Source organism: Carassius carassius, chromosome 5 (genome assembly GCF_963082965.1).
Source record: "Carassius carassius chromosome 5, fCarCar2.1, whole genome shotgun sequence".
NCBI classification, from domain to species: domain Eukaryota; kingdom Metazoa; phylum Chordata; class Actinopteri; order Cypriniformes; family Cyprinidae; genus Carassius; species Carassius carassius.
Genome location: NC_081759.1, coordinates 35,295,087 through 35,317,692, shown reverse-complemented (window position 1 = coordinate 35,317,692; position 22,606 = coordinate 35,295,087). Strand labels below are relative to the sequence as shown.

General features: G+C 36.0%; 2 protein-coding genes across 2 annotated transcripts; one reads left to right on the top strand and one right to left on the bottom strand.

Annotated features, from left to right (window-relative positions):
• Positions 1 to 3,303: 3,303 nt before the first annotated feature.
• si:dkey-96l17.6 (uncharacterized) lies at positions 3,304 to 14,396 on the top strand. The gene is given in 10 exon segments (XM_059549285.1): positions 3,304 to 3,321; positions 4,719 to 4,892; positions 6,377 to 6,383; positions 11,735 to 11,757; positions 12,991 to 13,046; positions 13,048 to 13,134; positions 13,840 to 13,915; positions 13,918 to 14,031; positions 14,102 to 14,262; positions 14,264 to 14,396. Coding segments are annotated over 10 exon segments (771 nt in total). The 3' UTR covers positions 14,319 to 14,396.
• Positions 14,397 to 17,428: 3,032 nt separating this feature from the next.
• On the bottom strand, positions 17,429 to 22,218 carry LOC132141430 (cytochrome P450 1A1). The gene is made up of 7 exons (XM_059550929.1): positions 22,025 to 22,218; positions 20,929 to 21,771; positions 20,498 to 20,621; positions 19,735 to 19,824; positions 18,780 to 18,903; positions 18,582 to 18,668; positions 17,429 to 17,923 (listed from the first exon to the last, which is right to left on the bottom strand). Exons 2-7 carry the CDS (start codon positions 21,751 to 21,753, stop codon positions 17,641 to 17,643), a joined length of 1,533 nt encoding a protein of 510 aa, XP_059406912.1. The 5' UTR covers positions 21,754 to 21,771; positions 22,025 to 22,218; the 3' UTR covers positions 17,429 to 17,640.
• Positions 22,219 to 22,606: the final 388 nt, after the last annotated feature.

Genomic DNA, 22,606 nt, shown 5'->3' with positions numbered 1-22,606 from the left:
AAACACCCGCTTCTTAAAGAAAAACTGGGCTGCGAAGTTTTTTCTTTTAAAGGTGCAGTATCAGTTATTAATTTCTTCTTAAAAAGGAAATAACTAAAATAAAGAAATCCATGTTTTTTATGTTTTAATGTTTTTATCCTCTGGTGCTTTTCATCGGAATGGTACCATACTTGGTTACTTTTATCCCATTTGGAATGTGAACACACAAACACAATTGAGGGCGTTGATTAGAGCAGACAAAGTGGTCGTAAAAAATAGTCACACTTTTGGGGGGTTATTTTACATGATTTGAGTCGCTACATAAGATCACATGACCATACTTTAAATTGAAAGGAAATAAATGCTCACCATAATGATTACAAAAATACTAAATTTACAGGTTATAGGCTACTGTGTAACAGATATGGATAATGTGTGATCACTTAGGCCAACTCACTTCAGATTTATTATTTAGGGAACTCAACAGACAAGCCGTTGTCTTAGCTCATGCAACACTTGAAAGTGAAATTAGGTGCAGAGAGGCATGTCTGTTGAGTTTGTTTTTCTAAGCATTTTTATAGCAGGCTAGTTAAAAATAGTGCAACCTTGTGTAAAACCACAATTAAACAATTCTGTGTGCATGCATGCAATGAACAAAGACTGCTGCTAATTTAGTCAGGTGGTTTAAAAAAAAAAAAACAGCTTTATCCCAAATACATTGGAGCAAGCAATACAAAATAAAGTTAAAAAATTTAAATAAAGTTAATAATGAAGCTTAAAAATAAATAGAGAAAAAAATAATTCAGTGCCCAACTTAATTAAAATTATATTGTAATTGGTTTTTAATTTCATTTATTCCTTTATTTATTCAACTATGTACTTATTAATAAAAATTTTGGGACTCCATGTTAAACACCTTTCACTTATAAACAGTGGCGGCTCCTGCCAGTTCTCTCAGGGGGGGCACATGTTTGCTCGATTAATGAGGATAGTTCACCCATTCAATTGATAAATTAACAGCTAGTTAAAGATGTAAAGGGAACTGAACTACTATAGTATTAATTAAAAATAAACTGACATTAGGAATCAATCTCTTGCTCTCCTTATGTTTTTATATGCATGTTAACAGCAGCAGCAAATGAAGACTGACGCCAGGACGTGGTTTTCCAAAAAAAAACTTTTTACTTCGATTTCAGTTCAATAAGAAATAAGTGAAGTCACATAAATCACGGTTTACACAACTCGCTTATATTACTACTCATTTATATCACATTCCTCAGTTACATTACACTGCTTACATAAATTATTCACTTATATTACACTGCTCCCTACTATCCATATGCATCTTTGCTCTTTCGTGTTTTTTCACCTTCTCCGAGAGATGATGCATTTCGGTGACACCTGTAGGCTCTCCATGCAATGTCCGTCATGCTCTCGCGATGTAACAAAATGCAGCTGTAAATTAGCAGAATAAAGCGTCAGCTACTTGGCAGCCTATTAGCCTTTTTCTCTGCTCATACCACTTCCTCGAAAATACTTGTTTATACGACTTCCCGCCCTTTGTAGATACTTGTTTGATGTTTAAATTTGGTCTTGGTTGTCCTAATTCTTTAATTGCCAATTTATCCTTATTGCTACAACGAATGAATGGTATTTCTTTCAGTGACACGATAGAATTAATCTACGCTGAGGTAACGTTCGCCGTGATAGCGATCAAGTTCAGCTGACAACTGAATTTGCATAGCTGTCCCCGTCTCTCTGTTTTTTTTTTCACATATGATAAAGATATTAAAGTAGTTTTTAATTTTTTCCTTGTTGTTAAAATTAAAAATAGTTTTTAAATATTATTGGATGTCACTGTTCCCACCAGTAGTTGCACAAGTTAAAGACACGCACGATGACGAAAGCACGTTAGGGCGAGCCCTCCCGGAACTCATTGAGATTGCATTGCAGTGGCTGCAGTTCGAAAAAAAAAGATCTTTGAATGGAAGTCTATAAGAGCACTCTGGGCGATTCACATTTTGACAGAAATCGCCCAAAAAGGGACGGTACTACACAGAACGCGACTCCACGCTGATTTGACTATGTAGAGGCAGCAAAAACAGTCTAGCGTAACACTGTGGTTGAATGTAAAAGAAAAAAAAATCCCTCCCTTTCCTTTGGTGGTGCGTCGCCCAATCGCCCTAATGGAGAAACCGCCACTGCTTATAAATGTATTTGTCCCCAGGATGAGATGCTGTTGCCAAAAGTGCGCAATGTGAATACTCCGCTGCTGGCTGCACACCATCAAGATGTAGACGCAATTTTTCGCAAGCAATTTATGTGAAGCTTTTTATGGCATTCATTCACTAGCACTGTGTTGAGAAATTTAAATTTTTTTTTTTTTTTTTTTTTACCACAGTTCAGTGGATATGATGGCTCATTATGTACTGTATCAGACTGAACAACTGGTTTATTAACCAATTTCTTTTTAGAAAAGGCCATTGAAGAACAAAAAGAGACAAACAATACTTCCAGTTCTACTTCATTCTTCTATAGCCTACACACCAACCAAATTATAGCAACGACGAGACAACTTACCTATCAGTTAACATTCCTTAGACTAAAGATCCACTGATTTACAAAGATACAGCCAGTCATTGCTGTTTTTTGAATGCAGAGCTATTGGGACTGACCTAACACTGTCCAAACAGATCTTGACATGTTCTCTGCCTTTTTACATTTTTCCAGTATTTCCTAACACCCTATGCTTAATCATGTATACCTCTAGTCTAAACAAACCTGTTTCATTATTTAACATGAACATACATCTAGTATTCTACTAATTTGTGATATTCAAACATTTCTGCCTAACATCCACTAACACAACCAGGTATGTTGATTTAGTTGCTCAATGTCATTTCCATATGTATTAATTATGATTTTCAACTTCCAACAAGTGTAATTCACTTGACAGCTTTAATTATATAATTTAAATTGCAAAGATTTTTTTCTACTCCACTCAGTAGCCATATTAAAATGCTGTAATAATTAACAGAAGGATGAACTATACGTACATTATTATATTTAGTTGGCCTTTAATAAGACAGGTGTCTAAAATGTTACACCAAAAAAGAATAAATGCTATTAAAAAAAGATGTAACTTTCTACATAGAAACAGTCTGTACTATATAAAGAACTATTAAATTATATTTCACTTAAAAAAAAGTTTGGAAGTTAAAAGCACAAATAAGGCTACTTGATTATTTATGGAAGAAATTGATATTAAGTTTAACAAGTCAATGCTTGTATATATATATATATATATATATATATCATGAGAACATGATGTCCAATCATATGGTCAGTAATTCACAAACCTGATGGATGATCACAATGCAGGTTTTCAATTAGCATTGTACTAGACTAGAGAGATAGACCTGTCTAGATCTAATTACAATCTCTATCTCACACATTGGAAACCTGATGACAGTCTGCAGTTTGTGTCGGCCATTCAAGCAAACTAATCCCACCTGAAACCTCATCCACTGAGGTTAATATTTAACAAGCATTGAGAGTTTAGTTCCTCACAAAAACAAGCATCTTTCCAGTTTTTCTCTATTATGTTTGCAAGCCAGGTCTTCCTACAGCTAACCACTGAATCCAGGTAATCGCTCTGATTTACTGATTCCTTTAATCTGATTCGTAAAGTCTATAGTGATGATTTCACTTATTATTTTAATGTTCATCTGACTGATACAGCAAAATATATTAAATTGTAATTTTTTTTCTGTCTATAGCCAGAGGTAGCTTTTGTTTACATAGCAAAAAAAAAAAAAAAAAAAGTTTTCACACCCTCTGCTTAATCCTGGTTAGCAAAATGGATGGGGAATATAGAGACCATTTCTAAAATATGATGTGGATATTGTTTAAGTTGCATGTACCCTATTGAACAGCACTGCTAAATTTGCATGTTTGTGTGTGTGAAGGAATCCTGCTGGTGTCATGTACAGCCACGTCTGAGTGTAACCTACAAACAGTGTTGTAATGTATCATTGTGACATGTGTGCTTTGTATCATTTCCAAGCAAAACAGAGATACGAACACTCTGGCATCATGTATGTCAATTCTGGAGCAGAAAATGTGTCCATGTCTTTGAACTTTATAGACAGGAAGTTACGTAATCATACTGTTGCTCCAGCAGCAAAACAATGTAAGTAAATATCACATTCACACAAGTGCCTACTCCTTCCGTTCATCTTAATACATCACTTAGGTTTTGTGTTATCAGACTCTCTGTTTCTCTCTCAAGGCAAAGCCCTCAGTTTTCCTTTTTTTGAATCGAATATAAATGTATGTCTCTTGGTTAAAATGTAATCATTTTATTATATTTTTAAAATAACATTTTATAAATTTATTAAAGCCAAGTATGAATCTCATCAAGTTAGCATTTGTTAGGCATTTTACAGTTAATAATAACTCAAGGCAGTAACAATTTCAAATATATATATAACTTTTTTGTCATCAAAGCTCAGTAAATATTGGTCACAGACACAGAGATTTACTTTAAGTACTCAGTAGTGTTTATCAATGTGCTGTTGTCCCTGTTAACAGGGTGATTTTAGTAGAAAAACTGTGTTAAATATTACTTCATGCGAGGATTCAAACCCACACCATGATGGCTATGAACATCTAATTGTCTAAAACACAGTGTTTTCTGTGTATCTAGGTGCCTGGGAGACCACTGCCTTTCTCAATAGCATGAAGATCCAGTGGTCTCCACACGAGTGGTACTTTCTCATGCCATTGGGTCATCAGAGGAACTGCCAGGCAGTGTTCCTGATCTGAGAGAAGAGGTCCAGTGGCGTACACCATGTAACAACCATAACACACTCCTAGACCAGGATAAAGATAGAGGTGGGTCGAAAGTCCCTGTCACCTCCCACAATCTAAACATAGCCTAAATATTCTGCTCTAAATATTGTCTAATATTAGCTTAACATTTAAATTGACACCTAATTCATCTTTATGACATCTTACTGTACTTAAAATAACTTAAAAAATTTTAACCAAATTTTATAAACTTGATTTTAAAGGTGCCATCTGTCATATCTGGCAAAAAAAATCAAGTCATGCTCCACATTCCATACCAGATGGGGGCAGTATGCCTCAATAAAGTGAATCGGTCTACTCTAGAGTAACAAACGAGAAATGGCATAGTCTCTATGCTCCGCCCCTACCTTCACAACAACCCTAGAGCATAGCCGAAGCCTATAAGACAGCGGTTCTCAATTGCAGTCCTCGCGCCCCACTGCTCTGCACATTTTGAACGTTTATCTTAGCACTTTAGACATTTGTTCTATTCGAACATAAGTGCCCTGCGAAGTGGACATCACAGGATATTCAGCCATGATTCTTGAAGCGAACGTAGCTATATGTTCCAATCAAAGTGCATTTAAGTGTGCAAGACGTGAATTTAAATTGTATTGATTTACAGAGGTATATGATGTCACAGTTGTCCATGTTTAAACACGCTGCACAGCACAAATCAGTGAATGAATGTTTCGATGTGAGGTAAACTTCAACAGATTTTCCCTGCTCAGAGAGTAGGGAGCAATGAACATTTGAAAAACAGTTCATGCACGGAGCTCATTTCTAACGAGCTGATTATCTGAATCAGGTGTGTTAACAAAGAGAAACGTGCAAAATATGCAGAGCAGTGGGGCGCGAGGACTGGAATTGAGAACTGCTGCTATAAGAGGACGTTTTGCCTCCAGAGGAACGCTGGGTGATGTCAAGTGATTTTGAAACATGACATCTTCAAGCTACTCCCCTTCACCTTTACCAGTGAATATGTTCGTATTCGTTTTGTTCATATTACATTGAGTTGTATATACACATTATTTGAATTAAATTAATTTGACAGACAGCATTCTGTCAACATCATTGGTCAACATCAGACAGCTGATGTTGACCAAGCTAGCGCCAACCAACGTAACCAGAGCTGCCAACTCTCAAGCATTCACAGTGAGACACACGCAATTGACTCTTTTCCCACGCTTTCACGCCACACATCAATTTTCTCACGTACAAAAAAACCAAGAAGCAAAGAGGACACGGAGACCAACAGACTAGTTAGAGCAGGTTACTTATGATATAAAAAAATGGGTAAGTTATAGCTAGCTAATTATCAAACGCAGCTACGGTTAGCCATCGCTAACATTAGCACGTTTATAGAACAGCCTTCGATACATTTCTATGTTATAACTTCCCGAAAAAAAATACACAAACATATAAAACAAACTTCTAGCGAAATACTAACAGCATCTAACTTACCAATCCAAAATAAATGTTGCAAGTTCGGTGTCGAACCTCATTTCTTTCAGGTCCATCAGTTGTCTCCAGCGATTGAAAGCAGTGCCGATGTTTACTCTGGTTCGGCTCCTTTTCTTATCGGATTTGATTTGTGATTCCGAGCGCGGTTGCTTCTTACTGCTAATTAAGGTTGATATCTCTGCAGCACTATAACTTGACATTTTTTTAATGACATCATCGCCCTTATTTCTTCTCATACTTTTGATGCGTGTAGGTCATTTTTTGAATATTTTTACCTCAATTTTTGCACATGGCACCTTTAAAACATTAAAAAGGCACATTAACCATCTTCCTTAAATGTTTGATTTATTTACATTTGTTTTTTGTCTTTTAAGCGAGCAAATCTGGAACATGTGTTTAAACATGATGTTTATGCCACTGAAAATGTTACAAGAAGAAACTGCATAAAAAAAGAAGCGAAAATAATCTCTGTATTTGAGTTCTTAAAGGGAAAGTCAACCGAAAAAATCTAATGTCTGTCATCATTTACTCCAATCCTTCTTTTTTGTGTAACATGTTTTTATACAGTGTAACACAAAAGGAGATATTCTGAATAATGTCGGTAACCAAACAGATTTGGGTCCTGCTGACTTCAATAGTGGACCAAAAAAAAATGCTTGTTTACCAACATTCTTCAAAATATTTTCCTTTGTGTTCCATAGGCAAAAGAAAAATTCTGCAGGTTTGGAATGACAGAAGGGTGAGTAGTTGATGACAGAATTTTCATTTTTGGGTGGACAAACCCAAGGTACAAATATGAATGTGTTTTGTCTTGTACAGACTTGTTTAGGTATTTAAAAAGTTTATTCAGTGTTATTGTGGAAATATAATGATAGTTATGTAATTGTTTATTTAATAAAGTGCATACAGTAATTACTTTGTGCTCAAATCTCACTTAATTGCATATTTAATTAAACCTTAAATCTGTTAATTTAGTTTTAAATCAAGAAATAAATAATAATTAAAATCTAAAATAATGTGTATGTATTTGTTATGTATGTGTGTGTGTGTATATATATATATATATATTTTTTTTTTTTTTTCTATACTTGAATGGTATTGTTTAATTGGATATGTGTGTGTATCTGACAATTACCAGTCTAGCTAATTAACCTTGCTACTGTACATTTACTGCACCCTGTTGTTTGCCATATCAATACCTAGACAATATACTGTCACTGATCTATCCCCCATGTAGAGGAAATGCTTATCAAGGCGGTGTAAAATAATCTCCAGCCCGAAGAGTTAAATGTCACTGTAACAGCATGTAGTATTTGAAGGTCTCATGGCTGAGGGAAGGTAGAGTCAAATGGAACATTGTCATTGTGGTCCAAAACGCAATGGCAAAGGTAGGTCCTGCCAGTGGAGATGGGGCATACTTAAATCCTGATCAAAATGTACTAATTTTCATATGTCTTCTGTGAGAGCAAGTGTAAGACATCCTGAAGTGACTCTTTAAGCCAGTGGTCTCAAACTCAATTCCTGGAGGGCCACAGCTCTGCAGAGTTTAGCTCCAACTCACACCTGCTTGGAAGTTTCTAGTAATCCTGAAGAGTTTGATTAGCTGGATCAGGTGTGTTTGATTAGGGTTGGAGCTAAACTGTGCAGACCTGTGGCCCTCCAGGAATTGAGTTTGAGACCAGTGCTTTAAGCTATGCATAACCCAAGTATATATCACACTTTCATGGCTATTATCCACTCTGCATTGTTTTCTGATTTATCCATCAGATGTTACCTAAGCCAGAATGTTTTGGTTCAAGAATGCATTATTTTTGTTATCCAAGAGTTTTTGTTTTACTCTTGCACTAATCACATGTCCGTTATTCCCTCTGTTGTCCTGGGGCCAGAGTGTGGGAATGAGATGCCTCATCTGATGCCACGTGTTGTTGATTCTTCAAGGCCCATTTATTACCACACATTCTTTAACAACTCAAAAACCAGAATTTATACTAGTTCTCAAAAAGACAAATCTCAACAGGTTCCAGTACACACCTTGAGTCATTTTTGTTTTGTTTGCCCAAAGCAGAGCTGTTAGCATTAAAGAAATTTTGGGTTGCACTTTATTTTACAGTACGTGTACTTACATGTACTTATAGTGTATTTACAGTGTATTTATCTAAGAAAGTTCTGGTAATACAAGGTAAATACATGGGGTAGGGTTAGGTTTAGGTTCAGGGTTAGTAACTAGTTATTACATAGTTATTGTAATTACTATAATATGTACTAGAAAGTACATGGGGAACAGGACTTTAAAATAAAGTGCTACCAAATTTTGTATGCAGGCGTTTCACAACTGTTTGACATAGGTACTTAATTAGTAAAGCTTAAGTACCTCTTCATCAACACCAAACCATATTAAAGTGTTACTTTAATATTATACTAGACATAATTCAGTACTTCAATTTATTAAAGTGGCCAAAGTGATTCACCTTTACATAAGTGATATTGTGGGTTAAAAAGACTTACTGTTTTTTTTTTCCTCAAAAGCTTTAATAGTAAACTATTTAATATAAAATGTTAACAGTTCTAGGGGCTATCATGAAGAAACAAAAAAAAAGGCCACTATGTATTTTAGTTGTCTATATGACTGTTACCATACCAACAGATAAGAGATGATATGATTGCAATGAAGAGGAGACGTCAGGAGATGATTCATGAACTGGAGGAGAACTTTTTCATAGCCTCACGAGAGAATCAGATGATATGCTTGTTTACTGATCATTCAGTCAGACCAACAACAACTACATTGTGATTTTTTGCACACTTAAGTATATTCATGTGTGTAGGAAAAAACAGCTCTTAGAATGAGGACGCATTATTAAAATAAGCTTAACACCCTGAAGAGAATCATAGAAATTTACCAGGAAAAAGTAGCCAGAAAAAAACCCATTCTGGGAGGAGGTCAGGGTGAGTCATAAGCATCATCAACTTGGTTTTACTTCCTTAATTTCCCAAATTCTCATTGGCTTGAACACAATACATGTAATTACTCATTCAGGGCTAAATCTAAACACATGATGTAATCTTAGTGACATGTATAGCTACTATAACATTTTTGTTTATCACCTTAAAGGGATAGTTCACCCAAAAATGATCATGATCATTTTGTTCATCTTCGAAACACAAATTAAGATATTTTTGATGAAATTTGAGTGCTCTCTTACCTTCTATGAATAGCAAGGGTAGGCTACTACCACATTCAAGGCACAAAAAGGTAAAGTTGTTAAAATAGTCCATGTGACATAAGTGGCTCAAACTTAATTTTATAAAGCTACAATAATACTTTTTTTGTGCACAAAGAAAACAAAAATAACAACTTTATAACTATCCCTTTAATTTATTGTCATATTGCTGTCACCTGGCTATTTTTACGTAATATTTCATTTTCTTGGGATCAGAATCTATAGGATATAAATGAAAATCTTGAGGGGCAACACAAAATGCTTCAATTGAGGAACCAACAAGACTTAAGAAAAGGTATCAGATTGTGGTAACACATCCACACATATAGACTACATATAGGCAAAAACATGCTGGGGTAAAAAAAAAAAAAAAAAACAATAACGAAAAGGTTTTACATCTAAAATACAGTTAGTTATCACATCACACAACTTTTCACCAGTACGACTGTTTAATAGTTAAAAAAACAGTTCAATGAGCAAGAGCAATATTAGGTCACTTACATTTTAGGCGGAACCACGACGCATCCCACAGAGAGTGTTGCCAGATTGGATGGACTTTCCAGCCCAAAGGCCGACAAAACCCCGCCCAAAATATCAAAATAATGTGATGGAATATGTAAATCGAGGTTGATAAGGACCATTTTTAACTCCTCAAAACAAAATAAGGACGACAAAATAATATAAATATAGGCTACCGTTAAATAAGTTTCCCATTAACGAATCAAATAGGGGCAAACAGCCTTTAAAGGGAATTAGGCTACCGAACATGAATAAAATATGCAAGCAGACAGTCAAAACGGCAATCAAGAATTTAACCGATACGCATGCATCGTTTTTATTGTCAGTCAGAATAATCCAATTTAAATGCAAAAAAGTGCTCAATTTAAGTAATATGAAAAAAGCAACGTAATTAGCAGGTATTCCACACTCGTTTTTGCACGCACCATGACATTCAAAATGTAGTAGCCTAATTCATACTGAATTATAATCTGACAAAAAAAAAACGAACAAAAAACAATGCGCTTACCTTCGTGTCGCTCTGTTATTTTACAAAGAACTAGAGGAAGCCTCTGGTTAAGTTCATAGTAGAACATAATATAGAACTTTGCACAGTCAAAACGAATCAAGTCTAGCAGTTTTCAAGGATTTATCAATCTGGAGCGTTTAAAAGATAAAAGATAGGATCGTATAAACAATCCTATAAAAGATAACGTTATGTAGTTTCGGTTTTGATTAATTATTTTAAATGTGCTCTGATTTCGGAGTTGCAGTGACAAACATTAGCCTACACTCCACAATAATTCAAGTTTTGAGAGTTGAGTCTCTCTCCCACTCTTTAACTTCTATTTAGGCATTGTGATTATTTGAATATACAGTCATTAAAAATCTGATAGTATCACGCAAAAATTTGTCACTCATGAATAACGTCAAGCTGACCCCAAACCAGCCCAAATTTCGTCCCAATCTGGCAACACTGTCCACAGAAACCAGCCGATTCATTGCTGAACGATTCCGTGTTCTGAGTCAAAGTTTCAATATCCCACGCATTAACATCTGATGAATCAGCCGTTTGAACCAATTGCTTGAATGAACAACTCAGTGACTCACTCATAAAACGCTCACTACTGGCACTACTGGAGTTTTAACAGTTTAAATGTATAATTTCCACCATTATTTCTTGTTTGTATAAAAATATTCACAATCTCGTAACATTATTCAATGCAATTGTATTTTTTTTCAGTGTAAATGATTTAATTTGATAACGTTGAGATATAACAATAATCACATTATTTTAATTGAATTTATAGATTAAATGTAAGAATTTAAATTTAAAGATAAAGTATTAATGAGGTTGGGGGGGGGGGGGGGGCTCTATAAAGGTAAAAAAATGCTCTTGGATTAAATATATATATTAAAAAGCATGCAGGTTTAAATCTCATAGCTGATAGAAAACTGATAGAGCATTTGGCCAGAGCAGAGATGGGGAATGTCCAGGAGATGCTTGAGGCCATTCAGGAGAAGAAAGAACCAGAAAATACATCTGAAGAAAAGGTAGGAAAATCAATACAAACATCACCCCCAGCAGTGAAGAATATCTTCATTCTGAAGGATTCCCTACAAGCAGGACATGTTGTAGTATTTACCAAGCATTGATTTTTACTGATGCGAGGCAATGCAAGACTGAACTCTGCTCTGTCAACAGGAAAGCAGTGACTCAGATGTACCACTAGATAGAGCTGAAGCTCAGCTGGAGATTTTAAAGGATAACCTCTTGAAGAGGGAGCAAGAGATCTCAATGCTCATGGAAGGACAAGAGCGTGTGACAGATCCTGAACAGTCAGCATACGCTCGCCTCCTCAGCTTTTACATGAGTAAAATAAGTCTGAAAACATTACTTAAAGACACTTCTGTTTTTTGTTCCACAATATGAACTCCACACAGTGATAGCTAGCTCAAAAATGAATTGACATGGACATATTTCAAAAATTAAACAAGAATTGCTAACAAAATCTTACTTTTAGTCTTGCAATCTGGCCTACAAATTTATAATGACTGAACAACACCGCTTTCTTGCATTGTTTATTCCAGGATCATTATATTTATGCTGAGCTAACAGAGGCTAAACAGCAGTTTGTCTGCTATATTCTTAAGCTTCAGTGCAGGTTGTCATGCAGGTGGCTTTGGAGTGCATCAGACCAGGGGTAAACCCACTATCATTTGGTAAATATGATAAATTAATAACTGTGTAAATGAATAGTAGTCTCTTTATGAATGCTTATTAAATTATTTCAGTGTTATTCTTAGAGACTGACACGACTGCGGCATGGACAGCAGAGCTGGATGAAAGAGTCAGAGTACGGCACACACACTTTTATTCTGCACACATTCTCACTCCATACTGATGATTACTTTCTCTCTCTCTCTTTAGAAATTTGAGGAGGATTCCCCAAAATAATGAAACTGATAAAAGTGTGGGGCGGCAGCTGCAAGCAGAGGTGACGACAGCCAATAAAACATATCTTTCAGTGTATAATGTAAACTAATAATAGACTCTTTAAAATGTCATAGAGATTGAATAGCTTGGAATCAGTTTTTCTTGTTTTACCATTTATGGCCTCATATTCCTTGCCTGTCTCTCTAGTTGAAGCAAATCAAAGATGAAAACTAGAAGATTATTGAAAACTACACAACTAAAAGAACCTTGAGGAAAAAGTACTACAACATGGTGGAGGACATGAAAGGCATAGTATATGACATCATACAGTTTGAAGACATAAAAATGTTTCTTAAACAGGAATTGTTGCCAGATAGTTATGCCTGATAGATTTACTATTTAATCTGTGGTTTTGGGCCATATCTCCAAGACCCTTGACTGCTTTCCCAGACGTTGTTTTTTTATAAAACTAGCTACAGTCGCTTTCTGCCCTTGTAAGGTTTTAATGATTTTCTAGACTTAAATTAAGAATATTCAGAGCAGGCAAAAAGAGGTCACACCATCATCGCTTGTCTTGATGACTAATCTGTGATCTCTGCGAGGACCTTGTGAGTTTCAGTTTGACAAGATCTTCAAACCAGAGTGCACACAGGAGGAGGTCTTCACAGAGTGCAGTGGCTAAGTGTGATACCCAGATGTCTTTGCATACATTTTTATGAAAAATTGAATTGTATTAAACATGGAAATTAAAGTGCCCCTAGTATGGATTTTTTGAAAATGACCTTTTATGCCATGTGTAACACAGCTCTAAGTGAATGAAAACATCCTGCAAAGTTTTAAATCTGAAAGTGCACTGTGTATAGAGTTATTGTCTCTCAAAAGAATGAGTCGACTCAGAATCATTAATATGAGTCGTTTTTATAACGAATCCCAAGACATTTCATGTTGACCAATGAAACATTAGCATATTGCCCGTCCCCTTGTTGGTATTTTCAGTTGGTCTGAATGAAAATGCAAATTCATTCTTTGCCACTAAGTGCCGCTTTTAGAGCGGTAAAATATCGGTTTCCCCGGTAACACTGTACACAAAGCAGCACTGTGCTCACAAACGCTGCTTTATCAGGCATTACAGGCTAATGATGAAATGAAAATGAGATCAATCGCCCAATCACCACAGATTAGCCTCACGCAAAGGAGGGGTTTGGAAAAATGAATCGTTGACATAAAGCAAATCGTTTCGAGTCATTGAGCAAGTAAGGTAAAAATAAATGCATATTATAAGACAATGAAAGTGTTTTTTGACCTCGCCTGCATGTCAACCTGTTGTTGGGGACTCCCAAAACCAAAAAATATGAACCTTTCATAATCCATAATAGGGGCACTTTAAAGGAATACGATCAATGGATTTACCATATACATTTTTTTGGCGTATCGCCATATGGGTTCAGGGAAAACCTTCACAATGGGGTTTGAGACAGTGATCGAAGGAGCCCAAGAACCATTCCAAGAACATTCACCAAGATCTTTGAGATCATCGAGGATAATGATTTTAAATTTGAGTTTAAGTACACTTGGTAGTTGGTATGTGTTTCTTGAGCTGTGCTGATGATGTACAATAGACATTAAACTTCTTTCTTTTGCCCATCCTCAGGTTTCAGCCTACATGCTGGAGCTGTACAGTGACTGCCTACAGGATCTCTTTGTGAGCCCCACTGAAGCTTTCAGCAAGCGAATTGAAAATGTGAGGGACAGAAAGGGGCTTGTGTTCGCCCATGGAGCAGAGACAAAAGAGGCCACCAGCGCTGGTGAACTCTGCATTATTTAAGCAGGGATGTGCAAACCGCAACATTGTGACCACAAGTATGTAACTTTAAAAGTCTTTTCACCCCCAACTTTTGTCTTGGATTCTCTCACAACAATCTGTTCCCCAGGAGGCAAACTCTGTTAACAAATCTTGGAGTGCCCTCTGAGATGTAATTTCAGCTTTGTCAATGGAGCAGCCTCATGTGTCCTACCATAACAACAAGCTGACCCAGCATATGCAGGACTCACTGGGCGGCAATGCCAAGACCCTCATGTTTCTCAACATTTCTCCCTCCGACTGCAACCTGTATGAAACTCTCACCTCACTCTTGTGAGAACCAAGTACCTTGCCTGTACCTTACGTGCACAGTCACCTTAGTTAATGGCAGCATGAGGCTTCGCTATGCCACCGTCATCTTTGTCTTGCCCAGCTGGGGTTTAAAAGACAATTAATATTCAGTGATTCAAATTAACTTCACTGACATCAGATGAAAAAAAAATCAGAGGGCAACACTTTTCAACACTGACACTGTTAATGAACTAAACTGAGCTGAAGAATGGTGCTATATTGCCTTCTGTAGAGCTGAATTGAACTTGTTTGACCTTGCAACATTTACAGTTACTGAATTGAACTAAAAAACCTCTGAACCAAACTGAGCTGAAAAATGATTTTGACATTTTCCAAATTGTGTAAAATCTGTATTTTATAAAGTGCTCAATAAATAAATGGGACTTGACTGCTGAAAAAAGTTCTTAATTCCTTTAAATATTCCTTTTCTACTTAAGAAAATTAAGGTTGATAATCTTTTCTTTTCTTTTCTTTTTTGAATTTCACTTCATATCACTGTAAACCTAAAGTTAGCAGAACTCTAAATATAGAAGAAATCAGTTACAAGTTAATAAACTCCCGGATTAAATTAGCAACTTTTTACAACAAGTTATTTATATTTTTTTCTTAAAACTTCAGCTTTCAGTTAAGGTACAGTACAGAACAAAAGTTTGGAAACATTACTATTTTTAATGTTTTTGAAAGAAGTTTCTTCTGCTCATCAAGCCTGCATTTATTTGATCAAAAATACAGAAAAAACAGTAATATTGTGAAATATTATTACAACTTAAAATAATAGTTTTCTATTTGAATGTACTTTTAAAAAATAATTTATTCCTGTGATGCAAAGCTGAATTTTCAGCATCATTACTCCAGCCTTCAGTGTCAGATGTAACATCCAGTCTATCACATGATCATTTAGAAATCATTCTAATATTCTGATTTATTATGAGTGTTGGAAACAGTTCTGCTGTCTAATATATTTGATGAATAAAAGGTTAAAAAGAACTGCATTTATTCAAAATAAAAATAAAAATTCTAATAATATATATTCTAATAATATATTTTCTTTACTATCACTTTTTATCAATTTAACACATCCTTGCTGAATAAAATTATTGATTTTATTAAAAAAAAAAAAAGAAAAAAAAATTACTGACCCCAAATTACTGACCAGTAGTGTATATTGTTATTACAAAATATTTATATTTTAAAAACATAGCTTCTTTTTTTTTTTAATTATTATTATTACTTTTTATTCATCAAAGTATCCTAAAAAAAGTATCAAATGTTATGAAAAAATTGTTGCAACCAACAATAAATTTAAAAACAATTATTTTAAGTTGTAATAATATTTCACAATATTACATTTTTTTTTCTGTATTTTTGATCAAATAAATGCAGGCTTGATGAGCAGAAGAAACTTCTTTCAAAAACATTAAAAATAGTAATGTTTCCAAACTTTTGGTCTGTGCTGTATATAAAATAAGTTTGTCTTAGAGCTGTGCAGCTCGAGTGAAATCCATCACCAACAATGCTCAGAGGAACATAGACCGCGAGGAAATCGCTCAGCTGAAAGAAGTGTGCAGTGCACACGATCAAAATCATGCCTTGTTTTTGGTGAACACATACTGTTTTGTTCTTTTATTTACATTCTCTTTTTACTTCACAGGTGATTTTAAAATCAGGTCAGCCAGTGGAAGAAGACATGTAAACGTCCATCCTCTAACTGAACATATGGCTGTTTTAAATCCATTTCCATGTATGCATGTTACAACATATTTATCTCTCATAACATTTGAACATGACATATAATAATCATTATTTAAAAAAGAAAAGAAAAAAAATTAATCAAAGGTATATTTTATTTCAGTAATTTAATTTAGTTGTGTAGAATATTTTGTTTTCTTTATACCCAGTGTCTGTCCCATTTCACCCCTTATTTAAGCGTGCGTGTCAAGCTAATGCCGATGCACTGGTGGTCCAGGCCATCGCATGCAACCTAATTTGTCACTTGGCCAACTTATGCTGTTAATGTGTGAAAAGGTAATGAGCATAAATGAAGCTTAATTGCCAAATGAGAGCAAGATGGCTGTGCTGATTGACACTGCAAAACACAGGGTGGCCTGGGAACATGACAGGTTTGAGGACAATGGCAATCTCCATAAATTTAGAGTCCTGTTTTACAGCCTGTAAACAGGGGAAATATAAAGCAATTAAATGCACAAAGTGCCAGAGTAACTGGAGAGAGAGCTATAGGGATACTTAATATTGACTTTAAGTTTTAGCTTTAAAGTAAATGACATGCATAATTATTACTGTATTGCAGTTCATTTTATGATTGTACACTAGAATTCAAACCTGTGGTTATGTTTTTTTTAAGAAGTCTGCATTCATTTGATCGTAATACAGTAAAAACAGTAATATTGTGAAATAGTATGATTTAAAATAACTAGTCTGTTTTAATATATTTTAAAATGTCATTTATGTGAAGGCCAAGCTGAATTTCACATGATCCTTCAGAAATCGTTCTTATATGCTAATTTGCTGCTCAAGAAATATTTTTATTATCAATGTTAAAAACAGTTACATTTATTTGAAATCGCCTTTTCTAACAATGTACAAATCTTTAAATGTCCCTTTAATGTTGATATTAAACTAAATAACATTTTATTAATTATTAAAATGATTTCTTCATTAATGCAAAATCACCAAAACCATTCATGCTGATTCTCTCAACACAAAGCAGCTTTTCAACAGAAAGGCCTCTTCAAACCTTCAGTGTCACTGAAATAACTGAAATAACACCTTCAAATGTCTGTGTTAATTAAAAGCACAAACAGTAACTTAGAAGCTTAGCTATAATGTATTATCAAAAATAAATGAGGGACATGCTTAGAGTGCACAATTATGTGCAATAGCATATATTCAAGTAACAGATGGGCTGAACAGACCACATGAGAAATATTGACTGTAGTGGTTAATTAGCTTAGCGGTTCAATGAAGCCCAACATTAGCATATCTGTGTGATTTTAGCCATCATTCTGAGGTGAAATAGCTTATTTACGAGTTGAGATTTTTATTCGGAAAGGCTTGGGCTTCATGGTGAGGGCAAATGTAGAGCTCAGGTCAAGCTCCTGCCCTGGAACATTCTCTATGTGCAGCCGATGCAGCAGGGTGGTTAAGAACACAAACATCTCCAGACGGGCAAAGGTGTCACCAAGGCAGCGGCGTATTCCAATGCCAAATATCATTACCTTCTCAGTCAGGTTTTTATTTAGGTGGCCAGACAGGGAAAGGAAACGTTCAGGTCGGAAAGCCTCAGCATCACCCCAAATATCCCTTTATTGAATAAAGACAAAAAAAAATTGTATATATATACAGTACAGACCAAAAGTTTGGACACACCTTCTCATTCAAAGAGTTTTCTTTATTTTCATGACTATGAAAATTGTAGAGTCACACTGAAGGCATCAAGGGCTATTTGACCAAGAAGGAGAGTGATGGGGTGCTGCGCCAGATGACCTGGCCTCCACAGTCACCGGACCTGAACCCAATCGAGATGGTTTAGGGGTGAGCTGGACCGCAGACAGAAGGCAAAAGGGCCAACAAGTGCTAAGCATCTCTCGGGGAACTCCTTCAAGACTGTTGGAAGACCATTTCAGGTGACTACCTCTTGAAGCTCATCAAGAGAATGCCAAGAGTGTGCAAAGCAGTAATCAAAGCAAAAGGTGGCTACTTTGAAGAACCTACAATATGACATATTTTCAGTTGTTTCACACTTTTTTGTTATATATATAATTCCATATATAATTCCACATGTGTTAATTCATAGTTTTGATGCCTTCAGTGTGAATCTCCAATTTTCATAGTCATGAAAATAAAGAAAACTCTTTGAATGAGAAGGTGTGTCCAAACTTTTGGTCTGTACTGTATATATAATTCAAATGATAAGGAGAGAGCCTTACAAATATAAAAAAGAATGTGGCTGGATACTTACATGTCATGATTGACTTGATATTGGTTGATGAACACACACGTGTCTTTGGGAATGAAGTATCCATTTAGTGTAACGTTATCAGTTGTACTAGATAACATGAAGGAGAACAAAAAGAGGAATGTGGGTATCTGTTTATCAATACAGTCCTATGGTTATAGTAAAAATAACATTAACATAAAGAGAGAAATATGGACTCACCAGTGAGGTATGGTGAAAGGCATATAGGATGCATGACGGAACACTTCATATATGAAAGCTTCTGTGTATGGCATGTTTGGCTTGTCTTTAAACTGTGGTAGCCTGTTCATACCAACCTGGTTTTCTAGGAAAGTGCATACAACAAATAATAAATGACCAGAACAGAAGATGAAGAAATACCATATGAACTTTAAACTGGATTTGCCAGGTTTATTTTGGACCTCATAAAGTGTTTCAGCACTGAAAGAAAAAATAAAACTTCTGCTCCCGTCGCAGACCAGGTTTCACTGGATTCCAGAGGCATTCTGGCATCAACACATTACTGTGACCAATCATGTGAGAAGCGAGTGGACTAAACCCTGAGGGTATGAAGGCCAGAAATATGAACTCTTTGTGTGTAGATGTGTAGCTGACCCCTGCAAATTATTTACAAAGTACCACCCACCTACTGCAAAAGAGACTTCATTTTAGGACAAAAAGTACACAAGCTTGTAAACCTTAGCTTGCAAATTTATATTAAATCTGAAAAGAAAACATAAATAGCATGCAGTTTATCTTACTTCATTTCTTTCAGATGTCTCCGGTTGCAGTCACTTAATAACCCTGTAGATAATATTTCATTTAAACTAAACAATTTCCTGTTTATGGCAAGCTCCTGATTTTCCAAAAGACCAAATTAAATAGAGGCCACAGGAAGAAAACATTTACTTCTTTCACCATCAATCTTGCATCTTTTAAGTTCCTCGTCCAAATTAGTGGATCAAATTGTGTTTTATTTTTGGTTTCCTGTGTCTGTCTCACTAAAACCCACAAACCACAGCTAATGCAGATCTAATTTCCCCATGATGTCGCAGAACAGCTTAAGAAAGGGATATGCATGATGGGAAATTGTTTTGTTTTGTGTTGTTTTCCAGTAAACACAATGTTGTTTCGATTGTCCCTTTTGAGACATCACCTATCTCCTGAAGGATTTTAGCCTGGATGTCTGGAAACTTGATCAGGTATAAAAGGCTCCACTGCAAACCGGTGATGATAGTGTCAAAACCTATGAGAAAAAAAATAGCATCGGTTATGATCAAAATCTGTAAACAGCCTCACGAGACATGTCACAATTAGCAAGTGGGCAACCAAATTGGTAGAAGATGTGGTTGATGATTTGTGGTGAAACCACCAAAACATTCTCAGGCTAAAAGAATGAAAATGAGCAGTTTGAGTTGCTCAATGAGCTCCTTGTGGGTGTTTGTTAACACTCTTTAATGAACTAAAACTACCAAGATCCATAAACTGAAACAGGTATGAATAGAATGAGCCAAGAGAAGACATACTGTACATTTAAAGCAAATTCTCAGAAGAACTCTAGGTCTTATCAGTCTGAAGTGCCTCCCCTGTGACAACAACACAGAGCCAAGAAAAACATCTGGTTCTGGCAGTAAATGCATGCTACTCACAAGCAAAGCTATTAGCGCAATAACAACTCAAGGGAGGACGACTGCAGCCCTGGAAGGCATGTGATTATGTCTGGCAGTGTCTCTACGTTCTATAAAACATGTCGACATAGTTTATAAATTATTATTACCTAATGTAATCTGCATTCATGCTTCTACATCCATTCGCACATGCTCATAATTCAGGATATGTAGAGAGAAAACCATTTTTCTGTTCTACTTTCAAAGTCACAATGTTGTGCACATTCATTTTCTTGACTGTAGGTCTCTTACCGGCTCCGAAGATGTCAATGACACTGTGGATGATCTGCGAGTCGCTGAGCATGGCTGTTTTCTCGTCCTCCTGCCTGTCCTCACACATTGCTATTAGGGCATCAGTAATGTCCCGGATACAGTTCTGTACAAAAACATTGAGAATGAGACTGGCAAAATATTTAGTTTAAAATGTATTACATTTTAAATTATATTCAAATTAAAAAGTAATTTTAAATAGTAAAAATATTTTTGAAAAAAATTACTGTTCTTGCTGTACTTTGGATCAAATAAATGCAGGATTGGTGGTAAGCATATATAACAGTGTGTAGCATACTAAATGCTTATTTTAATCCTTTCTCTTGTTGCTAATCGTCTGAAATAGATACTGTATGTTAAGAATTCTACAGGAATGCTTTTTGGTTCTCATCGGTTCATTTCAACATTATTACCCTATCAAAGGTGATGAGATGTTCACTGATGTGGCGCTCCATGAAGTTGTTCATTCTGTCAATATACTCGAGCAGCTTTCGCAGAGTCGGACTGGGCAGGTAGCGGAAAATGGGGAAAAAGTCTGCCAGATTTCCCGCAGCAAAGAGGCGCAGCAATTCATTATTGATGTTGACGATGGTGAGGAACTCTTTATCGTCATGGGCATACCGCTTCCCAAAACACAGAGTGCAAACCACATTGGCAACTGAAGTCACTAGCAACTTAACTGGGTCGAGCCCTGAATCTCCAACCTCATCTGCTTGTTTCTTCAGAGCCTCCATCATATCTAAGGCCTCTGCACAGATACGTTCCTCCAAAAGACAAGAAGCGCTTGAGTCTCGGGACTTAGCTTGGGAGAAGGTCTTCAGGGCGTTTCTGCAGATCTTTTTGTGATGCACCCAAGCTTCTCCATACTTCTCACTAAACGTCATACTGGTGCCATTAGCAATTGCGGAGAATGTAAAGAAGTCAGGACGTCCAGCAAACGCTTCTCCTTTACGTACCAAAGCCTCCTTGATGGTAGAATAGCCGCTCAAAACGACCACTACAAGAGAACCCATTTTCATCTGGATCACATCTCCATACTGAACCCTCAGGTTTGTTAATGACAAATGGATCTGTTCCTCCATCTGGAAAAGGTTTCCCACTAGAGGCCAAGGTGTGGGACCTGGAGGCAGGGAGCAGCCCGGTTCTCTCCGTCGACCATGGAGAACCAGCAAGAGCAGAGCGAAGGCACAGAGAACCAAAATCACTCCAGTCGTGTGGGAGATCTCCTCAAGATACATGGCAGACCCTGCAAATGACTGATATATTGAAAATTGATAAAATATAGAGTGTTTTGACGCATAAATCGTAATACACCATTCTATTCTGAACTCTCAATCTCTAAATAGCTTTGTAGAAGATGGTTTAAAGAAATTAAAACTTTACAACAGCTTATTATTGTATGTATGTTGTTTACGTTAATCGATATGAACTGCAAGCAGAAGATAGAAGCGAACAGAAAAGGCCAAATAGGTAAACTAAGTAAATTAATATGTCCTATGCGTATCTTACCTTTGAGACCACCACTGACGGATCCCGTGTTCGCAATAAAATACTTGAGAAAAAGTTTGATCAGCTGAAAAATGGCTGCGAGTCTCAATGACTGCAGTACAAAACTGAGGCTGATCTCTGAAGCGGAAGACAACACGAGGTGCGTCGAGATGGTCGATTTACGAGCAAGAGTGAACTGTGCATGAATGTAAACCAGTGAGAATTTAAAGAGAGAGAGAGAGAGAGAGAGAGAGAGAATATTATATTAAAAAAAAAAATAATACAATGTGTTTCCACACGATGGCAGTGTCCTAAAGTTTACCCTTCTACACTCACACTATTGGCTACTGTACAGTATTACAAATCCAGGAGGTAAAAAACAAACAGAATCGACTGCTTATGATAGCCTGTGACGAAACACAGCTGGCAACTGTGCATGACTGGGTTACACTTTATTTTAAGATGTCCTTGTTACAGTGTAATTATACATTTAAATACTGAGTAACATTAATTAACTGTGTACTTACTCTATACTCTATGGTTTGGGTTAGGATTAGGCTACTTGCATGTAACTATAATTTATTGTTATTATAATAGTAAATA